The sequence below is a fragment of the Myotis davidii genome, unplaced genomic scaffold, assembly GCF_000327345.1.
Source record: "Myotis davidii unplaced genomic scaffold, ASM32734v1 scaffold653, whole genome shotgun sequence".
Classification (NCBI taxonomy): domain Eukaryota; kingdom Metazoa; phylum Chordata; class Mammalia; order Chiroptera; family Vespertilionidae; genus Myotis; species Myotis davidii.
Genome location: NW_006285129.1, coordinates 363813 through 390494, shown reverse-complemented (window position 1 = coordinate 390494; position 26682 = coordinate 363813). Strand labels below are relative to the sequence as shown.

General features: G+C 38.7%; 1 protein-coding gene across 1 annotated transcript in view; it reads right to left on the bottom strand.

Annotated features, from left to right (window-relative positions):
- Positions 1-26682, bottom strand: part of RPRD2 (regulation of nuclear pre-mRNA domain containing 2) — a 67942-nt gene that overhangs the window by 23200 nt on the left and 18060 nt on the right. The window contains exons 2-7 of the mRNA XM_015558686.1: positions 21707-21836; positions 14961-15061; positions 14022-14099; positions 12701-12753; positions 11241-11367; positions 8125-8300 (exon numbers count right to left, since the gene is read on the bottom strand). Of these exons, the coding sequence (XP_015414172.1) occupies positions 8125-8300; positions 11241-11367; positions 12701-12753; positions 14022-14099; positions 14961-15061; positions 21707-21836 (665 nt within the window). The remainder of the gene's footprint in view (positions 1-8124; positions 8301-11240; positions 11368-12700; positions 12754-14021; positions 14100-14960; positions 15062-21706; positions 21837-26682) is intronic.

Here is a 26682-nt window from a genome sequence, read left to right as displayed (position 1 = left end):
TAGTTTTAGGTCTCTTTTGCTTCAACATTGTTTCTGAAGTCGGGCAGACATAAAAGAACTTCAGTGGGGCTGAAAGATAACACAAAGAGATTCTAAGAACGCTGGCACTGTAACAACCAAGGGAATATTTCGCAGTCCCTTAAAAGAAAATAAGATGGCAATTTTGGACTGAGAAAGGCTCTTCCAATCCCTGGCATCCCTTTTCTTACTGGGCACAAAAAATGAAGTGCCATAGAACAGCTACCCAAATCGCCCAAGGTCAACCACACAGAAAGGTGAGAAGATAGCAAATCTTTGCACGCTGGCTTATGAAGAAAAAGGTCAAATTAAGCAAAGTGTGGATTTTCAACAGAATACAGGCCAAGTGCTCATAACTCTTGCTCAGAATATAAAGGCAGCAGAGGGAGGGGGAGGCAAACCCACAGTTTAGGAGGCCCGTACCCTACACGTGAGGCAAGTGTGACAGGGGCGGATTCTGTTCTGCATCTTGTCCTACCTTGTAAACTCTTCACGAAGGTTGTTTGGTTCTGAAGAATAATATTTAACTCGAAAGTGCAAAGCATAAGCAGGTCCAGCTAAACATTGGAGATGGAAGGTTGAGGAAGATCGCGGAGTGGACAAAAGGAAAAACACATTAAATTAACACATTCAGCACGACCCTGGGAGGGCACACAACGCTAGTAAGTTCTTTTCCAACCTCGGCTGGAAAACTAAAAAGAATCACATCAGCAATGGTGGCTTGGCTGGGCACCTCCTGCTGGAGGGAAACCATGATCCTCTAGAGCAGTGGTTCTCAACCTTCCTAATGCCACGACCCTTTCATACAGTTCCTCATGTTGTGGTGACCCCCAACCATAAATTATTTTCGTTGCTACTTCATAACTGTAATGCTGCTACTGTTAGGAATCGTAATGTAAATATCTGATATGCAGGATGGTCTTAGGCGACCCCTGTGACAGGATCGTTCGACCACCAAAGGGGTCGCGACCCACAGGTTGAGAACCACTGCTATAGAAGCTGATTCAGGAAAACAAAATCTTCATGTATTCAAGGTATTTAAGTTTGAGATTGTTTCCAAAAAAAAGTAAGACCAAAAATATGAACAGCAAAAATGAAGAAAATATATAAACAAAATTTTACCAGAAAACTGAATTCTTTCTAAAAAGGAACCAAATGGCAATTCTCAAACTGAAAACTAAACCAACCAAAATTAATAGATAGGTGTAACAATAGATAAGAGTTAGCAGAAGAGATAATTAATGAATTAGAAGACCAGTTCATAGAAAATATCCAGAAGGAAGCCCTGAGATAAAAAAAAAAAAGGATAGAAAATACAGAAAGGAAATAAAGAAATCTGGAAGACAGCAATGAGATCTAATATATATTCATAGAGTTCCAGGAGGAAAGAAAAATGAAATGAGGAACAATCCATGAAGAGGTAACAGCCAAGAATTTCCTAAAATTTATGAAAATCTTTAAGCCATTTGTTAAGGGTTGAATTGTGTTCCCCCAAAATCTTCTATGTTAAAGTCCTAACTCTGTACCTCAGAATGTGGCCTTATTTGGAGAACAAAGTTTTTACAGACGCAATCAAGTTGAAATGCAGTCATTAAGATGGGCCCTGCCGAAGCCAGTTTGGCTCAGTGGATGGAGCGTCGGCCTGCGGACTGAAGGGTCCCGGGTTCGATTCCGGTCAAGGGCATGTACCTTGGTTGTGGGCACATCCCCAGTGGGGAGTGTGCAGGAGGCAGCTGGTCGATGTTTCTCTCTCATTGATGTTTCTAACGATCTCTCTCCTTTCCTCTCTGTAAGAACTCAATAAAATATATATTTAAAAAAAAAAGATGGGCCCTAATCCAGTGACTGATATCCTTACACAAAGGGAAAATTTGGACCCAGAGACACACATAGAGGAAAGACAACGCGAAGAAATACAGGGAGAAAATAGCCATCTGCAAGGCAAAGAGAAGCCAGGAACAGAACCTTCCCTTACAGCCCCAGAATCAACCCTGCTGACACCTTGATTTTAGATTTCTAGTGTCCAGAAGTATGGGGCAATAAGCTATTGGGTAAGCCACCCCGTCTGAAGTACTTTGTTATAGCAGTCCTAATAAACTAATATGCCATTGATTTAAATAGTTCTGCAGCCCTAGCTGGTTTGGCTCAGTGGGTAGAGCATTGGCCTGTGGACTGAAAGGTCCCGGGTTTGATTTCGGCCAAGGGCACATGCCCGGGTTGTGGGCTTGATTCCCAGTAGGCAGCCAATCAATGATTCTCTCTCATCATTGATGTTTCTATCTCTTCCTCAATCTCCCTACCTCTCTTAAATCAATAAATATATTTTAAAAATAAATAAAAATAAATAGTTCTGCAAACCCAAAACCATACAAACTTGAAGACCACATCTATCATACCTAGCCACAACATTATATAACTACTAAAAAGCAGAGACAGAGAAAATAACATCTCTCTCCCTCTAACATTCTTTTATTCTCCATTCTGCTATATTGATTCTGAAATGCAAACGTGACCACATTAATAGCAAATTAAAGTCCTTTTTGGTACTTAATTTTTTACTGCCTTAACTAAATAAATCAGGGCTTTTAACAAAATTTCTGCCTCTGCCTCTATTGTTCTCTTTAATGTTGCCAAAGTCACAGAATGACATTGGCATTGTAATACCCTGTCTTCCAAAAGGAATGAACAACACTCCCCATTAAAAAGAGCTTTAGATGAAGCAGTTTAACAATAGTGATAACTCCAAGAACAAATACTGAGCCTCTCAGCCACAAACCAAATCAATCTACTTCCCAAGTCAGCTCCCTCCCCAAGATAGTCATTAAAAAAACATACTCCTTATGGAGATGGATTGCTGTAGAATATTTTATTACATAATTCTCACAGTAAATTCTGGGAAACAGAAATGTTAACCCATTTATTTTATGAATGAGGAAATGGATAGGAAGGTTAAATTTCAGTTAACTAATAATTAGTTGATGTTAGAATTTTTTTTTTAAATATATTTTATTGGTTTTTTACAGAGAGGAAGGGAGAGAGATAGAGAGTTAGAAACATCGATGAGAGAGAAACATCGATCAGCTGCCTCCTGCACATCTCCTACTGGGGGTGTGCCCGCAACCCAGGCACATGCCCCTGACCGGAATCGAACCTGGGACCTTCCAGTCCGCAGGCCGACGCTCTATCCACTGAGCCAAACCGGCTTCGGCGATGTTAGAATTTTTTGAACAGTTCTTACGTCTAAAGCCTGGTGGGGTGATTTTTGTTCATTTGGGAGGGAATTTTTTTCCCTATAGGAAATATGGAACACTGATAAAAAGTATAAAACTGTGTGTGGGAGGTGGGGAGGTGGGGGGGAGAAGACCCATTTTATGAGTTCCCAAAAGTGATAGGTTTGGTAAAATTTTATTACAATCTATTTCCCATGATCTTTTCCTCCTTTAAAAGAAAGTTCTGATAAACTACAATATAGTGAAATAAAAAAATTGATATACTTACTACCTAAAATGTTTTGAAAAGTTAATATTTTCTAATATTTACTTTAGATCTTCTTTTAAAGTTATAGAAATGTTATAAAAGTCCTGGGCTTTTTCTTTACATTGTGAATTTGACTTATTCATGCACTGGTGGGGGGCATGGCCTATGGGGATTGGCCTGCTGTGGGAGCACTGCTCATCCCCGTCTGCCAAGTGGCTATGGACCTGCCCTCTGAGTGGCTGCGCCTGGTCCGGCACCTTCTGTGGAGCCAGAGCACTCGCCTCTCCAGGGGACCCGGTTGGGGGACAATAGCACTGAGAAGTGGCGGAGTGGGCCTCAATCCCACAGCGGCCACAAACCTGCCTCCTAGCCTTCGGGGTCAGCTCTGCGAGCCCAGCAGCAGGGAGTGAGGAGGAGCCTGGGGCGAGGAGGCAACATTCGCAGCCCGGGTTCTTGCCTATTGGCCCAGGGTTCACAGTGGGAGCGTACTGACCACCAGGGGGCAGCTCCTGCGTTGAGCGTCTGCCCCCTAGTGGTCAGTGTGCATCATAGCAACTGGTTGACAGGTCGCTGGGCTTTTATTATATAGGATATTATAAACTTAAAAAAAGTAAAATCTCCACCCAGTGTGGCTCAGTGGTTGAGCACTGACCATGAACCAAGAGGACCCTGGTTCAATTCCTGGTTAGGGCACATGCTCAGGTTGCAGTCGATTAATGATTCTCGCTCATCATTGTTTCTATCTCTCCCTCTCCCTTCCTCTCTAAAATTAATAAAAACAGTAAAAAAAAAAGTTAAATCTCACAACTGCCTCCTACTGCTTTCAGAACTTTGTTCCTAACTACCTCTCCAGTTTTACGTATCACTTCCTCATACAAACCCAGCTATCAGAAACTGCTCTCAGGTCTACCAGTTTGCCATGCTGTGTTATGTTCCCATGCTTTTGAAAATGCTCATCAGAGATTATGAGCTTTCATTTATCTAATGACTGCAATTTCAGAGTTTAGCTCCTTTGGAAAAAATTTTCTCCATATCGTCTACCTCCAGTCCCAAATTAGATAAAAGTACCAATTCAATCTATTCTCACAGTATCCTCCTACTGTAACTTTTATCACACAAAATTGCAATGATGTGTTTTATTGTATTTTCTCCATCAGAGCAAAAGAATTCTGTGAGAACAATGTCTCTTTTCTCTGTATTACACAATACGTGGCACAGAGTAAGTGCTCAACAAATGCTTGCTTAATAGACCTCACCAAGCCATTTTTTGAATAGCCTCCAAAGCAGACTAAATGATTTTATATGATTCTATAAATAAAGGGCTAGGGATATAGGTCACTATTCAAAAATTATAAAGTATTTTTGGGTCAAAATGATGAACTGACCATTCCCATTCATGTTTCTCCCTCCTGAGACTCCTATAAAACGAAAAGTAAAGGAATACAAAGGTATAAACCAACAACAAGAAATATACCTGAGAAAAAGATTTCTACAGATTTTCAGACAACAGAATGTGAATGGAAGAGTGAGAAGTGATGAGGCAGGGTGGAGAAAAATGAGTTTAGGAGTGTATAGAAAGGGAGCTATATCTAGGAAAGGAGCAAATCTGTCTTGCAGAATCCCTGAGAAACTTTGATCCAAAAAAGATGAGTATAAAAGGATGGAGGAGTTAAGTAGTGGGGTTGAAATAGGACAATTCATTAAAAGTGTGGATGACAAACACTCATACCACCTCTTCTGCAGCCTTTACACTTGGTAGCCAAGGCACTATGTCCCAGGCAAAAAATGTGAGTTCTTCTCTATAGAGTTACAATATCCTGGCAAAAAGACTCCAGCCTTCTCACATTTAGAGCTCCCCTGCCCAGACAAACAGCCAGCTCCTCACCTACACAGACTTTAATGGTTAAACCCAAGAAGTAGAGAATCCCTACCTATGGATAGAAAGCCCCTCAATCAATTTTTTCATAACTCATTCTTAACTAGGAATGGACAATGAAATACATGAATTTCGAGGAAAGCCAAAATCATAAAAGAGAAAGACTAAGACAACTAGGAGGGGAAAAATAAAATAAAAGGCTCTACCAGGAAACAAGACAATTCAGGGAAGAGAAAAAAGTTTTAATATCTTCATGGGCACTAGATACTGTATCCATAAAATCAGAAAGGATTGCCATAAAAAAGGGAACACAGAACAAAAAATAATTCTTAGAAATTTAAAATATGACTGTCAAACATAAAAATATGAAGAGATGAAGCTGGAAGATAAAGTTGAAATCTTCCAGAAAGCAAAACAAAAAGATCAAGGTTGAGAAAACATAGGACACATTAAATATCAACCTAGGAGATCCAACATGTGATTAATCAGTGTTCCAGAAAGAGAAAATAAAGGAAAAGGAAAGAGAGAAATTGTCCTGGAGTTGAAGAATACCAATCTTTAGACTGAAAGAGCACACCAAGTAACCCATAAAGAATGAAAACCATGTAGATACATCATTGTAAAAATTTCAGAACATCATGGACAATGTCCCTAAAAGCTTACAGAGAAACAAGAGTCATCCCCAAAGGATCTTGCAAAGACTTCATATCAACAACACTAAAGACAATGGAGAAATGTCTTCTAAACTGTGAGGGAAAATGCTCTTTAACCAGTCAAACTATCAAAGCATATGTGAAAACAGAATAAAGACATTTTTAGATATAAAGATTCAGAAATTTCTTTCTTGCAATACCCTCTTTTTAAAAAAATTTATTGAGCCCTAACCAGTTTGGCCCAGTGGGTAGAGCGTTGGCCTGCAGACTGGAGGGTTCCAGGTCTGATTCTGGTCAAGGGCATGTACCTTGGTTGCGGGCACATCCCCAGTAGGGAGTGTGCAGGAGGCAGCTGAATGATGTTTCTCTCTCATCGATGTTTCAAACTCTCTATCCCTCTCCCTTCCTCTCTGTAAAATCAATTAAAATATATTTAAATAAATAAAATAATTTTTAAAAAATAAAATAAAAATTTATTGAGGATGTGCTCCAGCAAGATGAGAAAATACCAAGAAAAGAAGACACAAATCTTCAAAACAGAGGGCTTATCTAAGAATAACAGTAAATACTAATCCTAGGATGAGATCTACAGACCTAAAACTGGATCAGGAGAATGGAAGTTCAGGCAGAAAGGCCTCTGGGGAAAATGTAGATTCAGAATATCTGAAGCTACAGAGAAAAGGGAGGGGGGCTGGGGATTGGAATATGAAAAGGTAAACAATGCAGGTAAAAAAGAAATTCTATAAGAAAGCCAAATATTTCTAATATATCCATAGTTAACATAGACCTTGCAGTGAACAAATGTTTACATAGATATAATGTAAGCTTTATTTATTAATTTCCATCCTTTAAAACAAGGAAGACAATTATGATTACAGAATGGAATGTAAATATCTACCTTACAACAGTATGTAAGTAAAGTATAGTTCACTAAAGCTGGGAAACTGAAGAGATAGGTGAAAACTAATGGGAAAGGATAGGATGTTAATATCCTCATTTTACAAAGCAGGGAGTCTAGAGTTAGTGGTCAAAAAATAGTATAGTATAGGTGACCCTTGAACAATAGAGATTTGAACTGCACAGATCCATTTATAAGAGTCCATTGGCCCTCTGTATCCCCGAGGTTTCCCATCCACAAATTCAACCACCCATGGATTGAAAACAGAATTTTCAATCTGCAGATGTGTTGTTCTATGTCATGTTATATAAGGTACTCGAGCATCTGCAGATTTTGGTATCCGCAGCGGGTCATGGAACTATCCCCAGTGGATACTGAGAAATGACTGCATAGTAGTAAGTTTTTGGGGAGTCAAATGTTATATGCAGTTTTTCATCCGCACAGGGAATGAGGGTCAACACCCCTAAACCCCATGTATTCAAGAGTCAACTGTACTTTCCTTTACAAAGGTAATACAAAGATTTAAAACAGTTGTATAATAATACTGGGAGAAAGCGGAAGGCTGGTAAATATAAGCTAAATCCTCATTTGTCACATCAAGTAGTTAAAAGATCTTTCTTAAATAGGATAAACCAAGGAAGAACCATATGGATATATAATTTAGAAATATGGAGGCAAATGCTAGAAAAATAGTTAAATGAGGTAAAAGGAATGGCTTTTAGGAAGTGGGACTGGTGGGTTCTATAATACTATATGCTTTTACATATGGTGATTAAAACTTTAAAAAAATTATGTACAAAATGAACATTATCAACTCCTTTTCAGTGGATTCTTAACGCAGTCAATTTACATGAAATTTAGTAACAGAATGTTTCCATCTAGTTTTCTACATATATTTCAGCCTAATTTTATATCCTGTAACAATAACTTGACATACTCCCTTTGAAATTCTAAGACATAAGGCATAATAATAACCAGGGTATGCATGAGCTTTAGCATCAAAAAGACCCAGGTCTAATTTAGACTCCACCACTTGCTAGCTATACTAGTATTACCTATCCAAGGTTCTAAACCTCTTCAAAAGTAACTTCTTCATCTGTGAACTGGAGATAATGTTTATCCACACTGAGTTAGGTAACACATGTAAAACAGTCACTGACATAGAGTAACCAATCAATATGATAGCTCTAATTACTACTTACATTGGCCACCACTTTTACTTCTTTGTATTGTGCTTCATAGAAAATTCCAGCATTTTCCAGTGCTTCTGTTAGTGAGGGCCCATTTTTCACCTGCTTATCTAATCCATTCACAAATTCCTCCAGCTTGGCGCTTGCCTCCTCAAATTCTTTGGAGAACTTCTTCCCACCGGTCTTATCTAAAATAACAGAGGAAGTATTCATTTCAGGATAAAAAAGAAAAAGTAAGTAATTTAATTTTCTGAAGAAAACCTCCCTCCAGATGATCAGTGAACCTGTTCTTACTGCCTTAACATGTAATATTCTTAGTCTCATAGTTTCAACTTTAAAAAGCTTCTCCAAATCACAAAACAGATTATTAAAATGATTCATGTGAATCTGCTAGAGTTAAAAGCAATAGTGCATCATGAAAGTACCAATAATCACAGTAAACAAAAGAAAATCCAACTAAAAGAAAGTTCATTGATTTTCTTTACAAATTTGATGCCATTCTACTACTTTGGAATAATGGAATGAGGCTTGATTCTGTTCACTTAGACCAGGGGTGGAGAACCTTTTTTCTGCCAAGGGCCATATGGATATTTATAATATCATTCATGGGCCATTCACAATTACCAACTAAAAAACTAGCTTGCTGTATTTGGTCAAACATTTAATGAACTCACCACTAATGACTTAGCAGGGCCAGACCAAATGATTTCTTGGGCTGGATGTTCCTCACCCCTGACTTAGCCCATTAACTTTTAATCCTCTAGAACAGTGGTTCTCAACCTTCGTAATGCCACGACCCTTTAATACAGTTCCTCATGTTGTGGTGACCACCAACCATAAAATTATTTTCGTTGCTACTTCATAACTGTAATTTTGCTACTGTTATGAATCGTCATGTAAATATCTGGTATGCAGGATGTATTTTCATTGCTCACGACCCACAGGTTGAGAACTGCTGCACTAGAATATGTAAGATACATGAAAAAACTAAGATTCAGAAAAGTAAAGATAAAGTGACCGCTCTGTGAATCACACTAAAAATTCTTCTTTCCTATCGGAAGATGTCTAATAATTTCATATACGAAGAGTACAAACCCTCAATTATTTTTGCATCAATAATGATAGTATGGTCCTAACTGGTTTGGCTCAGTGGATAGAGCGTTGGCCTGCGGACTGAAGGGTCCCAGGTTCGATTCCGGTCAAGGGCATGTACCTTGGTTGCAAGCACATCCCCAGTGGAGAGTGTGCTGGAGGCAGCTGATCGATGTTTCTCTCTCATCGATGTTTCTAACTCTCTATCCCTCTCCCTTCCTCTCTGTAAAAAAATCAATAAAATATATTTTTTTTTAAAAAGGGAAAAAAATAATGATATTATGGCCCTGGCTGTTGTGCCCAATGGTTAGAGCATTGACTTGAGCACCAGAGAGTCTCGGGTTTGATTCCCAGTCTTGGACACGTAACTGGGTTGTAGATGATCCCTGGTCTGGCTGGAGTATGTGCAGGAGGCAACCAACTGATGTGTCTCTCTCACATCGATGTTTCTTTCTCTCTCTCTGCCTCCCTCTTTCCTGCCCTCCCTTTCATTCTCTCTAAAAAGCAATCAATGGAAAAAATACTCTCAGGTGAGGATTAAAAATACACACACAAAAAAAAACCCAATAGTGACATTACGAACTGTTACTTACACTGCTAAGTATACTTCATCCCCATGACTGTAGGAATATGGCTTTAGAAAAGGGAACAAATTTTGGCTTTGTCTCTCATCAGCTGTGTATCTTAGGCAAGCTATTCATCTCCTTATGAAGTCTTGAATTTCTCATATATAAAATGGAAATTTTTAATATACTTCTGGGTTGTTGTGAGAATTAAATTCAATAACATGTTAAATTTATTTATTTATTCAATTAGCAATAATCGTGCCTCAAATAAATCCCATTGACTATGATACTGCTACTGTGCAAAGCTAACATGTTAAATTTAAAGCATGTTACAATAACAAAATAAAGGCCAAAATGAATATCTAGTAGCCATTTACTCATTACTTCAAAAATACTTATTAAATGCCTATTATGTCCCAAACAAGCATTGGTCTAGGCTGGATACAGCAGTGAACAAATAAGGATAATTTTACCAGTCAGTGTGATTCAGTGGTTGAATGTTGACCTATGAAGCAGGAGGTCACGGTTTGATTCCTGGTCAGAGCACATGCCCGGGCTGCAGGCTCCATCCCCAGTAGGGGGCATGCAGAAGGCAGCCATAGATTATTCTCTCTCATCACTGATGTTTCTATCCCTCTCTCTCTCCCTCTCCCTTCCTCTCTCTAAAGTCAACAACAACAACAAAAATATATTTAAAGCACAAAGGATAGTTTCTACCATCATGAGATTTATACTATGATAAACTATTAATATTATTTATGCCCTGGCTGGTTTCTCAGTGGTTAGAGCGTCAACCCAAGCACCTAAAGGTCACGGATTCGATTCCCAGTCAAGGTTGGGGGTTTGCTCCCCACCCGCTATGGGGCCCATGTAGGAGGCAACTAGTCTATGTGTCTCTCTCTCACATCAATGTTTCTCTCTCTCTCTCTCTCTCTCTCCCCATCCTTTCCACTCTCTGAAAAGCAATGAAAAAAAATATCCTCGGGTGAGGATTAACACACAAAAACAAAACAAAAACTATTATTTATAATTTACAATGTAAGGACAAGAGAGCAACTCACTAGAGTTTATGAGGCATTACAGTGACCGTATTAAAGAGCATACTCAAACCAGTTAATCACATATTTGAAATACACCTGCCTATATATAACCTAATATATCAAGAAAGCACCAGAAATGAAGAAAATGACAGAATTTATTTCTTTGGGTTTTTAAACTTATTTTTTCCCAGCTTTCTTGAGATATAATTGACAGATAAAACTGTGAGAGTTTAATGTGCACAGGTGAAGGACAGAAATTTACTTACGAAATGTATATGCATATAATCAGTACCTGGGAAACCAGAGCTGGCACAACTGCTCTCTACAATCAACTGAGGGTTCTCTTTATGGAAGAAGCCAGTCTTACTTGAAAATGACAGATCTGGGAAGAAAATCTGAGTTGTTCTTGTTAAAAGGATGTAAGTATTACCTTTTAAGCATTTGAGAGTTTCTGTGCTACACACATCCACCCGCATAGTTGACAGCTGTTTTTCCTTCAATTCTATCTGATCTTCTGAGCGCTTGTATAGCAACAGCTCTTCAATGAGGGCCTGAGACTGAACACAGAGCAGAGTCAAATTTCATTCACAAGATCACTGATTTATTTATCTTCCCCCATTAAAACCTAATAAAACCCCTCACATTTCCTCATAATCAGGGATATCAATAGCAATTCTCATGTCAAAATATTCTTTTAGTCTTATACTTTAAAAGATCCTTTTCCTGCCCTGGCTGGGTGGGTGAGTTGGTTGGAGCCTTGTCCCATACACCAAAAGGTTTGTGGGTTTGATTCCCAGTCAGGGTACATACATAAGTTGCGGGTTCGATCCTGGGCCAGGACTTGTACGGGAAGCAACCGATCGATGTTTCTCTCTCTTTTTCCCTTCTTCTCTCTCTAAAATCAATCAACACGTATCCTTAGGTAAGGATTAAAAAAAAAAAAAGGGCCATTTTCCTTAGTTATTCAAAGCTACTTTATAGATATAAGGTTAAGAATGAAACAAAGGCCCTAACCGGTTTGGCTCAGCGGACAGAGCGTCAGCCTGCGAACTCAAGGGTCCCGGGTTCGATTCCGGTCAAGGGCATATATCTTGGTTGCGGGCACATCCCCAGTAGGGGGTGTGCAGGAGGCAGCTGATCGATGTTTCTCTCTCATCGATGTTTCTAACTCTCTGTCCCTCTCCCTTCCTCTCTGTAAAAAATCAATAAAATATATTTTTTAAAAAAAAGAATGAAACAAAGGTCCACTTTAAATCTTTAAATTTTAATTAGATAAACATAGCCTTATTATTCTAACTGTACACAAATTCTAATTTAGTAGAGCTTCAAAGAAAGATGAACCCCTTGTTGGGGGATTCAGTATAGAACTAAGCCTGTAACAGATTTTCTGTAAGGTTATTTTTTCCATTAGGGCAGTGGTTCTCAACCTTCCTAATGCCGCGACCCTTTAATACAGTTCCTCATGTTGTGGTGACTGCCAACCATAACATTATTTTCGTTGCTACTTCATAACTGTAATTTTGCTACTGTTATGAATCATAATGTAAATATCTGATATGCAGGATGTATTTTCATTGTTACAAATTGAACATAAAGCATAGTGATTAATCACAAAAACAATATGTAATTATATATGTGTTTTCCGATGGTCTTAGGCGACCCCTGTGAAGGGTCATTCGACCCCCAAAGGGGTCGCGACCCACAGGTTGAGAACCGCTGCATTAGGGAAACAGATAAAACTTCAAGTAATCTGATCCCAATCTGGATTCCCTTAAAATATAATTGATGTACAAACTGAATAAAAATAAATCTTACTGGACTACACAGGAAGCTGTAACACAAAAAGGGTAAATAATGCTTTGGCCATGTTCAACATATTCTGTAACTTACTCGAAATTCAGCAACTATCTTAGATTTGAGAGCAGCTTTTGGATTCGTGGATGCTGTTGGAATGAAACAAAACATCATTAAGAATACAGACAGAAAATATCGACTAATATTCAGAAAAATTTTAGCTCTTATAGTTAAGGGTGTACTTTTTAACATATGTCAAACATGCACATTTAAATCATAGTATCTAGAATAGTGGAATACGAAATTTAAACATTCCCAAGCATGGTCAATATAAAAACATATGACTGGCCGACTTACCTCCAATAGGCCCTTTAAGTCATAAAGTCCTAGAATTATTGATTTGGAGATCCTGAGATACATGAAGTACCTTTTTCCCTAGTCTGACTGAGTGTAAGAGGATCTCAATACTTCAAAATAAGAGTGTTAAGGAGCAGGACATCCAATTAATCCTGAGCACCGGCTGAAGAAAATTATTTACAAACATCAACTCTATTCCTATGTATTTTAGCTTTGGATTTCTTTTTCTGGTGACTCAGTTCATAGCAAAAACAGGCAAAGTAAGCTCTAAGTACATTACCACTGTGCTGGAACTTTGGCTGAAATGATGACTCCTGTTGTTCCTAAGCATGCAACTTATGCCCAAAAGGAAGATAGGGGACTCCCTTAATCATGACGAATATCAAATGCTTGCTGGAGCAAAACCATCCCAAGTGTCTTGATTCACCTCCCAATTCTCACTGTCTTTTACCTTGTTCCCTCCACACCTTCAGGTCTTTCTCAATATTCCTGTTTGGCCCACAGCAGCCTATTACATGCAGTATTCCACTCCCTTGATCTCATGCTGGGTAAACATGATAAACATAGCAGGAGCTCCTGTTAGAGAATGAGCTTCTGGCCTGAGCTGAGGCCCATGTCTAATCTGGTAGAGTGTATCCCCAAATCTGAAGGATTTCATGGCTCCCACAGAAATGCTTCTTAATGCCTAGTCTCCTCTTCAGCTCTGTTGTTTAATGCCAGCTGCCTCTAACTTCATATATCTTTGAACCCGAGAGTTAGCCTGGGCACTATCAAGTATTTATTTTCTTCTTTCAATCCCCCAACTACTCTTGAATCTTCACTCATTTAAACCCTCTTCCTGCATTTTCTTTGTTTAAAAGTAGTTTTTGTTTTGTTTTGTTTTGTTTTTAAGAAGTAACTCCATGATGGCTTGTTTAGTGTAAGTCACTGGGAGCCTCCCAGGCCTGGAAAACACAGGTTTGCCCATAGTTTATGCGAGGTATGATGTCAAATGGTCTACATTTTCTTCTGCTCCAAAAAGAGGAGTTAATTTTATATTAGTTGAGATTTTATTCCTTACTTTGTGATTTCTTCCACTGCTTATTCGGTTGTTTGTTCAGATTTTCTTTCAGCTGCTTCTGAGTTTTGAAAGTGGTACCTGGAAAACATTTCAGTTTTTGCAATCTGGCATTATGGGAAGCTGTTCTGTCTGTCCACTTGAGTGTCAAAGTTGTAGCACGAAAAAAGGCAATCCGAGACTGTGTGTTGTTTCTTTCTTTCCTTTTCTTTCATTTTTATTTAAAAAAAATAAATAAAACACCTACCAGATCTCTAAGAAGCTGTCAAATAAACATGATTTCTACTGTCAATGAAATGACTGATTTTGAGAATAGGACAGGAAGCTTAAAAATACCAGTTAACACATTCCAATGAAGAATTTAACAGCTTCTTAGAAGTTGCTATTTGTAAAGCAAATTTCTAGTCAATAATGGTCATGATTTAAGATATCACCAGCTTCTATTCCATGACCTAATTGCATGTCTCTAATACATAGGAACTAAATAACTTTTTAAAAAATATGCATGCCACTTACTGTAAGTCTAAACCAAAATAGAGACTAAAGAATGCCAATATATGCTTAATATCAAATACCTAGTGAAAACTGAAATCCGGTCCAAAAATTCTCCAACAGTAAGAGGACAGGGCAGTAATTATTAAGCACAAAAAGTGAACTTTAGTTTAAACACTTGACGTAAAGCAAATGGAATAATTAGATGACCATCATCACTTAATATGCTTGACTTTCTTCAGTCAAAAAAACAAAATCCAACCCTCCCCAAACCAATTCTACTTAAATTTTAATTCGGATTTTTATAAGTATTTAATTTTATACTAACAAGATCAGATCCAAAACTTTCTATTTCATTATTAAGCAACAGGACCAAATCTACAAAATATATACAATTTTAAAGTCTGAACAATGACTCAAATTTCCTTCTAGGAGAGAAAAGACACTTACTCAAAGCTTCTCTTAATGCCATAATCATTTCTTCTGGGTAAACATTTCTGTCCTCCCAGATTTTAAAGATTCGTTCTACAGATTTAGAGACAGATGGATCCCTGAGGAGAAAGAAAAAGTGAGATAGATAAGAATGTTGTATCTCAAACTATAGACCTAAAAATAAAGTTATCAACAAAATTATTTTCCAAATGTCTTTTGATGTTTATTTTAAAACTTTTTTCTACATGTCTAGGACTAAAATCTTAAGCACTCTTATTCAGTTCTATGAATGACACAGATGAGGCTATGGACAACACACTGAACTTATTGATGGATGTGAAGTTGAGAGGGCCACTCAGGGAATGCATTGACACAACTAGCCTCCCAAAAGATAGACTGACTCTAATAAGATATAATCTAATAATAAAGAATCTGGTCTAAAAAATCAATTGTATGAGTACAGAATAAGACAAGGCTTAGTAATACTTTAAAAAACTCAGAAATTAGGCCTGGCCAGTGTGTATTGTGGTTAGAGCTTGGCCCGTGGAACAGAGAGGGTCGCAGGTTCAATTCCCAGTCAAGGGCACATATCTGGGTTGCAGGTTCATCCTCGGCCACGGTTGAGACTCTTACCAAACAATCAATGTGTCTCTTCCATGTCAATCTATCTTTCTCTCACCACCCTACCCACTCTCTCTAAAAATCAATGGGAAAAATATCAAGTGAAGCTTAAAAAATAATAATAATTAAAAATTCAGAAATTAGAGTGGAGATAAATTTTCTCTCTAAAAACTTGCTACTCCATATTTCCTAAAATAATGACCATTTTATAACTTAATTTTTTTATTTGTTTATAACAAATATCTTCCCTAGTGTGTCACTTGTCTTTAATTTTATGGCTTATTCTCTAACACAGAAGTTTAATTTTGATGTAAATAAATTCATAAATACATTTATTTATTGTTCTTTGTGTTTTAAGAGCTTTTTAACTCCCTTTGTCATAAAATTTTTCATATTTTCTTCTAACATTTTAAGGTTTTAATACCCCAAGGTTTAAGTTTGCAGTATATAATATCTGGGTTGTTTATCAAATTTTATTTAATACCTCAAGATTTAAATAAGTTTGCAATATATATCTGGGCTGTTTCCAAATTTTCATTACCACAAATACTGTTGCTATAAAAATTCTCTTCCATCAATTTGCTGTACATATACAAAAGTTTCTCAGGGCTTTTAAAAGACTAGGGGTGGAATCCCAAGATCACAGGGTGTACATAACAAACTTTTTATTTTTTTTTAAATGTATGGGCATTTTAAATATACATATATATTTTTTAATACATTTTATTGATTTTTTTACAGAGAGAAAGGGAGAGGAATAGAGAGTTTGAAACATCGATGAGAGAGAAACATCATTCAGCTGCCTCCTGCACACCCCCCACTGGGGATGTGCCTGCAACCAAGGTACATGCCCTGGACGTCCGCAGGCCAATGTTCTATTCACTGAGCCAAAGCGGCCAGGGCTATAACAAACTTCTCAAAAGGAGGTTGTTTTATACCCACCAACCCTCAAACCAACAGTATATGAGAGTTCCCATTGTGCCACAATCTTGCTAATTTTGGTATTGGTGAACTTTAAAATGTATATGTGCCAGATATTAATTTATTGCCTCTCTGCTCTAAGCCACCCTTCTTGGTGCTACTGGAGCCAGAATGAACCCTTGGCTCTTTGTTAGGCTCTGCCAATAGGGGGCCCTAGAGTGACACTGAGAGGCTGGAATTGGCTGTAGGGATTCTTTTGGTGTTCTATTCTGCTCTTAAGTGGATCAGCAAGCATACAGGCATCTTGGTGGGGGGTTGCTCTTGCAGTTCAGTGATGAGTGCTCTCCACCTGTTTCTTAGCCAGTACAGTGGCAAGTAGCATGTGCAGGTAGCAATTCCCTCTTTCCTCAGGTTTGAGTCTCAGCTGGGAGAAGAGGGGGCTCCTCATCTACTTTTCCCTCAGGTCCAGAAGTAGTCCCACCGTACCTTAGAGCTCTTTTATTCTTTTCTAGTAGTTAGTAGCTACCTTTTACCTACTTAACAATTCTTTTTTTAATCCTCACCCGAGGATGTTTTTATTGTGTTTTTTTTTTAAATTATCTTTATTGTTAAAAGTATTATAGATGTCCCCCTTTTCCCAGGTTGTGGGCTCAATCCCCAGAAGGGGGCATGCAGGAGGCAGCCAATCAATGATTTTCATCACTGATGTTTCAATTTCTCTCTCCCGCTCCCTTCTTCTCTGAGATCAATAAAAAATATATACATTTTATTACTTTTTATATATACATATATATTTTTATTGATTTTTTACAGCGAGAAAGGGAGAGGGATGTAGAATTAGAAACATTGATGAAAGAGAAACATCAATCAGCTGCCTCCTGCACGCTCCCTACACTGGGGATGTGCCCGCAACCAAGGTACATGCCCTTGACCGGAATTGAACCTGGGACCCTTGAGTTCGCAGGCTGACGCTCTATCCATTGAGCCAAACCAATTAGGGCAAAAAATATATACATTTTAAAGTAATTAATAGGTATTTAAACAATTTCTGTTTTAATTTCTAGTATAATAAGTGCCAGGTAAACTCTTTTATTTATTTTTTTTGGCCTTTTTCTTCCTATTTTGTAATTCTTTATGATCCCATTGTTGATTGCACTGCAATATTTTCTCCCACTCTGTGGCTTGTTTTTCACTCCCTGACCTCCAAGACAACCTTTTAAATCCATTTTTCTTTTCTTTTTTCTTCTTCACATACAGAACTTCTCCACACACCACATTTATTTTTTTAGCTATCAAGTCACTGCATGTCGATCAGGTACCATTTTATCCCTAAAACTTTGCTGGCATAAAAATATGACAGTTAACCCATGTTCAATCTACAAAATGTTTATAGAGCACAGCACATTAAGCTTATGTGGTAATTAAACCACATAAAAATAGGACAAGACATCCATTCTACATGTTCAGAATCAGGTGTTCATGGGCCCTATTCGGTGGCTGTCCAACAGCTCCAAAAGGCAGCAGAGGCAACAGTCAGTTACTTCAGAGGACACTGAACACTATGATCAGGAAGCACATCATGATGTTATCCCAATGTATGTACCACCCCACCCTTTCTCTTAGGTGGTCTCATGATTCTAGCATGCCAGTTCCGACTAATACAAAATGAAGACAATACAACATTTACTCTGTGAGGATAGCCTAACTCCTACTATGTATATATTGTGATTCTGAACACAACTTGTCCTAAAAACCTGTCACAATCATCAGTTTTTCAGGTTAGGTGTCCAATAATCTTGTATTTGACTATTACTTCTTTTGGCGTACAACTAGCACCAAAGCCAAGCTGGACAAGCAATAACATGGAAAAATACTTTGTCTATAATAAAATTGGGAGGATAAAGCTGATAAGAGTTGTCACTCTTAGGAATACTGAAGCATTCTATCCTTAGTTCTCCTTGAGGTGTCCCCTGGAGAGTCAGCCAGGATCATCCATACCACTGCATGCTGAAGTAGATAATGGGAAACTGACATGCAACATGAACTGGACCTTCAAAAAGTACTCCATCAGGACAGACTGTGAAATTCTTCAGTTCTTCTAAATCTCTAGAAACTTCATTAAGTTTTCTTTTTTATTTATTTAATTTTTTAATCCTCACCAAGGGTATTTTTTCCATTGATTTTTTTTTTAGAGAGAGTGGGAGAGGGAAAGACAAAAAGAAATATCAATGTGAGAAAAGCACATCGATTGGTTGCCTCCTGCATAAGCCCTGACCAGGGCCCAGACAGAAGAGGAGCCTGCAACCAAGGTATGTGCCCTTGACCAGAATCGAACCCGGGACCCTTTGGTCCACAGGCCGATGCTCTGTCCACTAAGCCAAACCGGCTAGGGCCATAATGTTTTCAATGTACCTTTCATAGGACTCTGGATCAAACATACTGAATGAATTCCAACATAGACACTAGTTTTGGAAAAACCCTAAGTCCTGGACTAGAAGTCTGGTCGCACTATTTTGGAACCTCATCGCTCTGAGTCTGAAGCATTGTGAATATGAAAAGTGCAGCCAGGAACCCATAAAAGACTCGGAAGAAGAAGAGCAAGATCAAACCCCAGCTCTTGGCAGTGCGCCCCAGCAACACTCTATTAGTCGTCAGGTTATCAATGAAGAGCTTCTACTCAGCCAGGCTCATCATTATAGCAGCAACTAACATTTATTAAGTGTTTATTATATGCCAGTCACTGTTCTAAGCTCTTTATATGTACTATTAACTCAGTTCCCTCATTCTGTGGGGTAGGTACTATTTATTACTGGCTCCATTATACAGATATGAAAACTGAGGCTAATTTAAATTGCCTAAAGTTATAGAGCTGGAAGGTGGCAAAACCAGGATTCAAACCCATGTAGCTTGGTTCCAAGGCCTATGGCCTTAAACCATTATATGTCTGGACATGTATGTAGCCTAAAGTGAATGAAAAGTATATCAGAAACTGAGAAACTAGTTAGAAGGATGATATAATAATACAAATATATTAAATAGAGATAATGGGAAATTAAAAGGCAGAGAGAAAAGGAGGAAGAAACAACAAAAGAATCAGTCCTTGGTAAGTGACTAAGAAATAAAGAGATAAGAATCTGCCCTAACCGGTTTGGCTCAGTGGATAGAGCGTCGGCCTGCGGACTCAAGGGTCTCAGGTTCAATTCCGGTCAAGGGCATGTGCCTTGGTTGCGGGCACATCCCCAGTTGGGGGTGTGCAGGAGGCAGCTGGTCGATGTTTCTCTCTCATCGATGTTTCTGACTCTCTATCCCTCTCCCTTCCTCTCTGTAAAAATTCAATAAAATATATTTAAAAAAATATCTAAAATTACTAAGGGTCCATTATAAGATAAAAAAAAACCCACACCTATAAATTAAGTTTAGAAAGACTATGTACTAGAGTAAAAATAATAGAGGACTAAGAGACAGAAAAATCTGTTTCAGTCTCAGCTCTTTCACTAAATTGTCATTTTACTTTGGGCAATTTCTTAACTGTTCTGAGTTTCAGTGTTCTCATTTTGTAAAAAGGAAAAACAAAATTTAATCTGCTTACCTGCAAAGTTGGTTACTGTGAGTTTCACATTGTAAAATAAAAGCTGACAACCATGAATTAGGTCATGAAATCTTAAGTCTTGGGAAGACTAGGTTAAATTTTAAAAAGACTACAGTGACATTTACAGCAGAAACTCTAAGTGGGGATCAACTGGCACACTGCTTTTCTTACTTAAAATTACTGGGTTTACATATGTAAAGAGGCAGCACATACTAGTGGGTAAGTGGCAAAGAACATGGGCTTTGGAGTCTAGACAGGCTTGGGTGGGAATTCTACAGGACACTCCCCCTCCACCCAGGGAGCTGTGAGAACTTAGGCCAGTTATTTAATCTCTTTAAGCCAGTTTCCTCCTCCTTAAAATGGAACAGTAGTAGTAGCTACTTTATAAAGTTGTTCTCAGGATTAAATGACTTAAAGCACACATAGCACTTTGTAAAATATCTGGTCAATTTCAAGTGTTCAATAAATGTTAGGTGCAATTGTTATTTTATGTATTCCTGACATGTGTATAAATCTTTATCACTTAGTACAGTGGTCGGCAAACTGCGGCTCGCAAGCCACATGCGGCTCTTTGGCCCCTTGAGCGTGGCTCTTCCACAAAATACCAAGTGCGGGCGCGCATGTACAGTGCGATTGAAACTTTGTGGCCCATGCGCAGAAGTCGGTATTTTGTGGAAGAGCCACGCTCAAGGGGCCAAAGAGCCGCATGTGGCTTGCGAGGCGCCGTTTGGACCCCCGACGAAGTCGGTATTTTGTGGAAGAGCCACGCTCAAGGGGCCAAAGAGCCGCATGTGGCTTGCGAGCCGCAGTTTGCCGACCACTGACTTAGTACATTCAGGCAGCGCCATATTTTGACCTTTTGTAATACCAAAATAGGTATCTCAAGTTAATAATCCAAAGGAAGGAACAAGGATCATTTAGCTATGATGGGGTTAATACTAACAAATGGATCAGTATTATATTATATTAACATACTTATACAAATGTATTAAGCTAATAAATATCTAATTTGAGGAAATATTTAGCTATTTTGATTCTTCCATATGACTATTTTCCTTCCAATTGTGTGTGTGTGTGTGTGTGTGTGTCTTGTACCAAACAACTTACAAATATGGATAAAACACAAGAAAAACAATTAGTACAGGGCAAAAATAAGATCAGATATGTGTTCCAGCATTTTGGAAAGTGCTGGATATAATTTTGCTAAGAATGAAATAAATCAATATGGAGTTGGGAATAAATATCTCCATTCCCCTTCAATTATACAGATTTCCTGAAGGGAACAAAATTTCAGAAAAACTCTAAAAAAAGTAGGCAAATGTTTAAACCCCCCCACAAAAACAGAAGAAGCGGTTGGGAAGAAGTAGCCGGAGAGTATGAGCAGGAGATACATAAGGGAAGGTCAGCCAGAAGAGGCAGACTGTAAATTACAAACTTTCAAAAAGGGAACAAAGAGTTTTTGAAAGAAAAAAATGCGACATTAGCAGGAAAGTTACAATGAATAACTTGGACAAATATTCTTGGATCCTTAAGCATGTACAACAATTACAGTTCTTAGTAATGGGTAAAAATGGAATCTAAAATTCTACATTTTCTAAGCTTAGATCCCAAAGACCAGTAAGAATTTACTTACTTCACTAGAGCAGCTGCTTCAGGAAGTACATCAGCAAATGATTCACGGAATATGATTGCGTTTTTCCTTTTACAATTCTGGATGACATCATTGGCAAGGTAAAAGAGATTCAAACGGTGGGGATAGGCAGCTAGAGATGATAAAAGATATAAATAAAACAAAATCAGTCAATTTATACTTAGTTCAATTTATTCCAAACACAGTGTTCTCAAACTGCTATTGGATGGATGGATGAACAGACAAATGAACTAATATGATCAACTTACTGAACCTACTGTCTAAAAACCTTGACTGCTTCAGGTTAAGTTTTTGTTTAAGGTACTCCTTGAATAGATTTCTACTTCACTTTATAGATGCTTGCCACTAAAAAACTCATTAACTCTGGAGAAGCTAAAATTAAAAAACAAAAACCAAAAAACTGCTCTCCCAAACATTTGAAAAGATAAAAAAAATTGAGTAGAAGCGGCTCAACTTGTTGCAAAAACACCAGGTTTACTGGAGAGAGCATGGGCTTTTCTAGAATCCAATCAGAATGTGCCCTCAGGCAAATTCCTTATAATTGTAGATAGACTCCTTTCATCAACCAGTCCAGATCCACTCAGATACATGTAAATCCTTCCATCTACTGGAAAAGAGGTTCTGCTGCTACTTGCATCACCAAGCAAAGGTCCTGGGAAATGAATAATTTGATCCCATAAAACACACCTGAGTCAACCTTTTTCAAAGGCCCATGATTAGGCCCAATCAACTTACTGTCTGGAACCTTGAGCAATGTCACCCCAAATTTCATTGTTATCCTGGGCAATCTTAATATCCACATGGATGATCCATCGTATTTTCTAGTCCCCCAATTTCTTGATCTCAAATTCAGTATCCTCCCGGAACCACTCTTTTGTTCTTCACTTTCATCAGAATCTCAGTTCTTTATTTTCTCTACAGCCTCTTCCAGTATTCAAATTCTTTCTCCATCAATTCCAGAGTTTCTGATCCATTATTGAAATAACTCTTTTATCAAAACCTTCATCATCGTTCCCCCACCTGCCTCAAATTTAGCCTTTCTAGCACATGCACTCAACAAAATCTTAAATCTGGATCAATCTAACTGAATGCCTCCACTACAACTTTATTTCTGCTCTGTGTTCTGTTGAAGAAAAAGGAAGACTGAAACCATATAAATTCAATCTCCTTCAGCTGGGCCCTCAATGCTACTGTCCTTCCACATGTCTTTAATCAGCATTTTCTCTCATTTACTGTAAGAGCTATTTCAAATTTCTACTACTCTTGTCAAGCCCTCTATGTTACCACATTACTTTCTCACTCTCAGGAGATAAGCTTACATGCTATTTCACAGAGAGAGCATAAATCGTTAGATGGAAATTATGTTCTCTCAAAAAAAAGTATCCACATTTAAACCCATCCAGATCAACTTATCTGAGTCAGGTAAGATCCTTCAGAATCAGGAATCTGAAAGAGCTTTATGCATTCGCTGTCTTCACTTTAACTTCTATTAACTCCATAATTACAGAATGACAACTTCACAGGTTGTTACAAGAATTAAATAAATCAATGTATATGGACAGGTGGCTTGGTTGGTTGGAGCTTCGTTCCATACACCAAAAGGCTGAGGATTTGATCGCCAGTCAGGTGCATTCGGGAGGCAACCAATCTATGTTTCTCTCTCGAATTGACGTTTCTCTCTCTCTAGCCTTCCTCGCTCTCTAAAATCAACAAAAACATTTTAAAACAAATAAAACAATGTATGTAAAGCATTAAGGAGAGTGCTTAGCACACAGAAAATGGCTACTTCCATGCCTTTAACTACTACTACCTATGTATCCATGACTCCCATATCCATATTTTTCAAGCCTGGATTTCCCTTTATCAATCAATGCTAAGTCTCAGAGGCACCCTGAACTTGACTTTTCAATTTTACTAATATTAATCTTCCTCCTCTTCCATCTGTTACTGCTCCTGTATTTAGCCAGAATTTTAGCAATTTTTTAAATATATTTTATTGATTTTTTACAGAGAGGAAGGGAGATAGAGAGTTAGAAACATCGATGGGAGAGAAACATCGATCAGCCGCCTCCAGCACATCTCCTACTGGGGATGTGCCTGCAACCCAGGTACATGCCCTTGACCGGAATCGAACCTGGGACCTTCCAGTCCACAGGCCGACGCTCTATCCACTGAGCCAAACCGGTTTCGGCAGCAATTTTTTTTTACCCCTCCTCCTCCCTACCCTTCAGCCCCCATTTGTTAAATCTCCAAGTCTAGTCAATTTTGTCTCCAATAATATCAAATTTATCCCTCTTCTCCTTCTCTATATACTATAGCTCTTTGTTGGGTTCATCACCTTTGACCTAGACTACTACTTCAATAGCCTCCCAACTGGTGATCTTGCTTCTATATTTGGGCACCCCAAATTTATTCTCTACATTGTTGCTAAATTCATCTTCTAATATGCAAAACTGTCCAGTTATTTCTGATATCAAATCTGCCAGTGATTTCCAATTGCTTACTGGAAAATGCCCAAATACCTTTTGATCCATTTATGATCCGGATTTTATGATCCGGATTTTACATTCTCATCTCTTCCCCTTCAAAATCAAATTTTATCTTTAATGAATTACAATTCCCAGAAATCTCTCCCTCTCTGTCTCTGAGAACTTTCCTTTTCTATGATAATCCACTCTGAATAATCTTTAGTGTTTCCACTCATCCACAGGGAAACATCCAAAATTTTAAATTTAATCCAAGTCAGATTCTGACCCTCCATCTCATTTCTACTTCTGCCCCAAAAAATCATCCCCAATAACGTTACTGCAACTTTCCCCTAATGTAAACCCTCCACTTTAGCCAGAGCACTAAGAAATTCAGAAGGAATGAGAAAAGTTGGTTGAGGTAATCTGGGAAGATGCCTATGGATTTTTGAGATGGCCCATCCGGAATGTTTTTCAAACCCTCTTATACCATAGTTCTTGCTTACCTGTTTAGCCTCAACTTTAGCCTCTCTCTCCCTTAAAGCTCGTTTGGTGAACAAAACTTTGTTCTCATCTCCAAGCCTCACCCCCTTCCCTCGTCTTGACACCCATTTCAACAGGCTAATTCCTTCAAGTCTTAGCTGACATCTCACATCTTTGATGAAGCTTCCCCTAACTCCACAAGACGATGCCTTTAGTGAACTCTGAACTTACCCAGTCAACACTTACCACACTATAGTATATCGGTTTGCACTCTCCATTAGAGTATAAACTCCCTGAAGGCTAGGATTCTGTCTTGTTTACTGCCGTGTCCTCAACGACTAATTCAGTGTCTGATAGGTGCTCAATTAATATTAAATGTTTAATGAAGAAGTTAAATTTTCATAGGCAGGAAAGAAGGGGAAGCGCACTCCAGTGAGAACAAGTCTTGAGCAAAGGTGCTGAATAGGCCTGTGCAATGACTGTCTTTGGTTTTGGAGGAGGGAGAAATTTAGAGTAGAATTTTAAATTTATTTAACAAAAACTTATGTATCCCTTTCTGTGTGCTAGGCACTATTCTAAAGATGATACAAATTTTAGCTGATGTCCCTACAACAACCCTAGTACTATTATTAGCTCCATTTAAGAGATAGAATTAAATGAATTGTCCCTATTCACAGCTAGTAAGTGGTAAAGCTGGGATTTAAATACAGACAGTTTGGCTCCAGAATCTATATTCTTAACCATTACCTATTTCTATATTTGTCTGACCAGGAAGGATTGGATGGAAGAACAGGGGAGAATCTTTGCCAGATGACAAATTCTGGTGGGACTTAAATAATGAGCTAAAAAGTTTCAGCCTTTATTCTGTGGCTAACAAGAAGCCATAAAAAGCTTTTATACAAAACTTTAAAAATACAGACTCCAACTACTACTTACCATTGCCTCCTGGTCTGAGTCATAATCATCTTTTGCTTGAATTACTGTAGTAGCCTTCTAACTGGTTTCCCTGTTTCTACCTTTGTTTGCCTCACTTCAGTCTAATCTCAACTCAGAAGAGTGATCTTGATCCTTTTAAAATAGAAATATGATCATATTACTCCACTGCTTAAATCCCTCCAATAATGGCTCCCCTCCTTACTCAGAGCAAAGATCAAAGTCCTTACAATGGCCTATGAGTCCTAAATAATCTGGCCCCACATTATGTCTCCAATTCCCTGTCCTGGTCACCATCCCAACCATTTTGGCCACAAGACCTACAATACACCTGGCCTACTCCCCGCCTCCAGGTCCTTTAAGCTCCCTGCTCCCTCTGCCTGAAACATTCCTTTTTCATATAGTCTTATAGTTTACCTTTCTCATTACCTTTAAATATTTGCCCACATGTCATTTTCTCAGTGACTTCCTGTACTCCCTAACCAGGAAAACTACAACATCAAGCCAACAACACTGCTATCATCCTTCCTTGTTTTATTTTCCCACATAATACATAATTTCCCAATATACTGTAGAATTTATTCGTTTATTTTTTTGCCTATCTCCTCCCATCCTATATAATAAAAGAGAAACATGTAAACTGACCATCCCTCTGCAATGCCCACCAGCCAATCAGGAGTGAGTATGCAAATTAACCCAACAAAGATGGTGGGTTGATTTGCATACATGGGTGCCAGGAGGAGAGCAGAACTGGAGAGCCAGCGGCCTGGGGAGACATGGCTCCCTCAGTCACTCCCGCAAGCTGCCAGGCGGAGAGCAGAGCAGGAGAGCCGAAGGCTTGGGGGAACGTGGCTCCCTCAGTCACTCCCAGCGACCGAGGGAGCCATGCCCCCCAAGCCACCGGGCAGAGAGTAGAGCGGGAGAGCCAGCAGAGAGTGGAGTGGCTTGAGGAACTTGGCTCCCCAAGCCGCCAGACGGAGAGCAGAGAGGGAGAGCTGGCGGCTTGGAGGACTTGGCAGAGTGGGGAGGCCATGGGACAGAGACAGAGCAGGAAGGGAAAACCAAGGGCACGGGAGG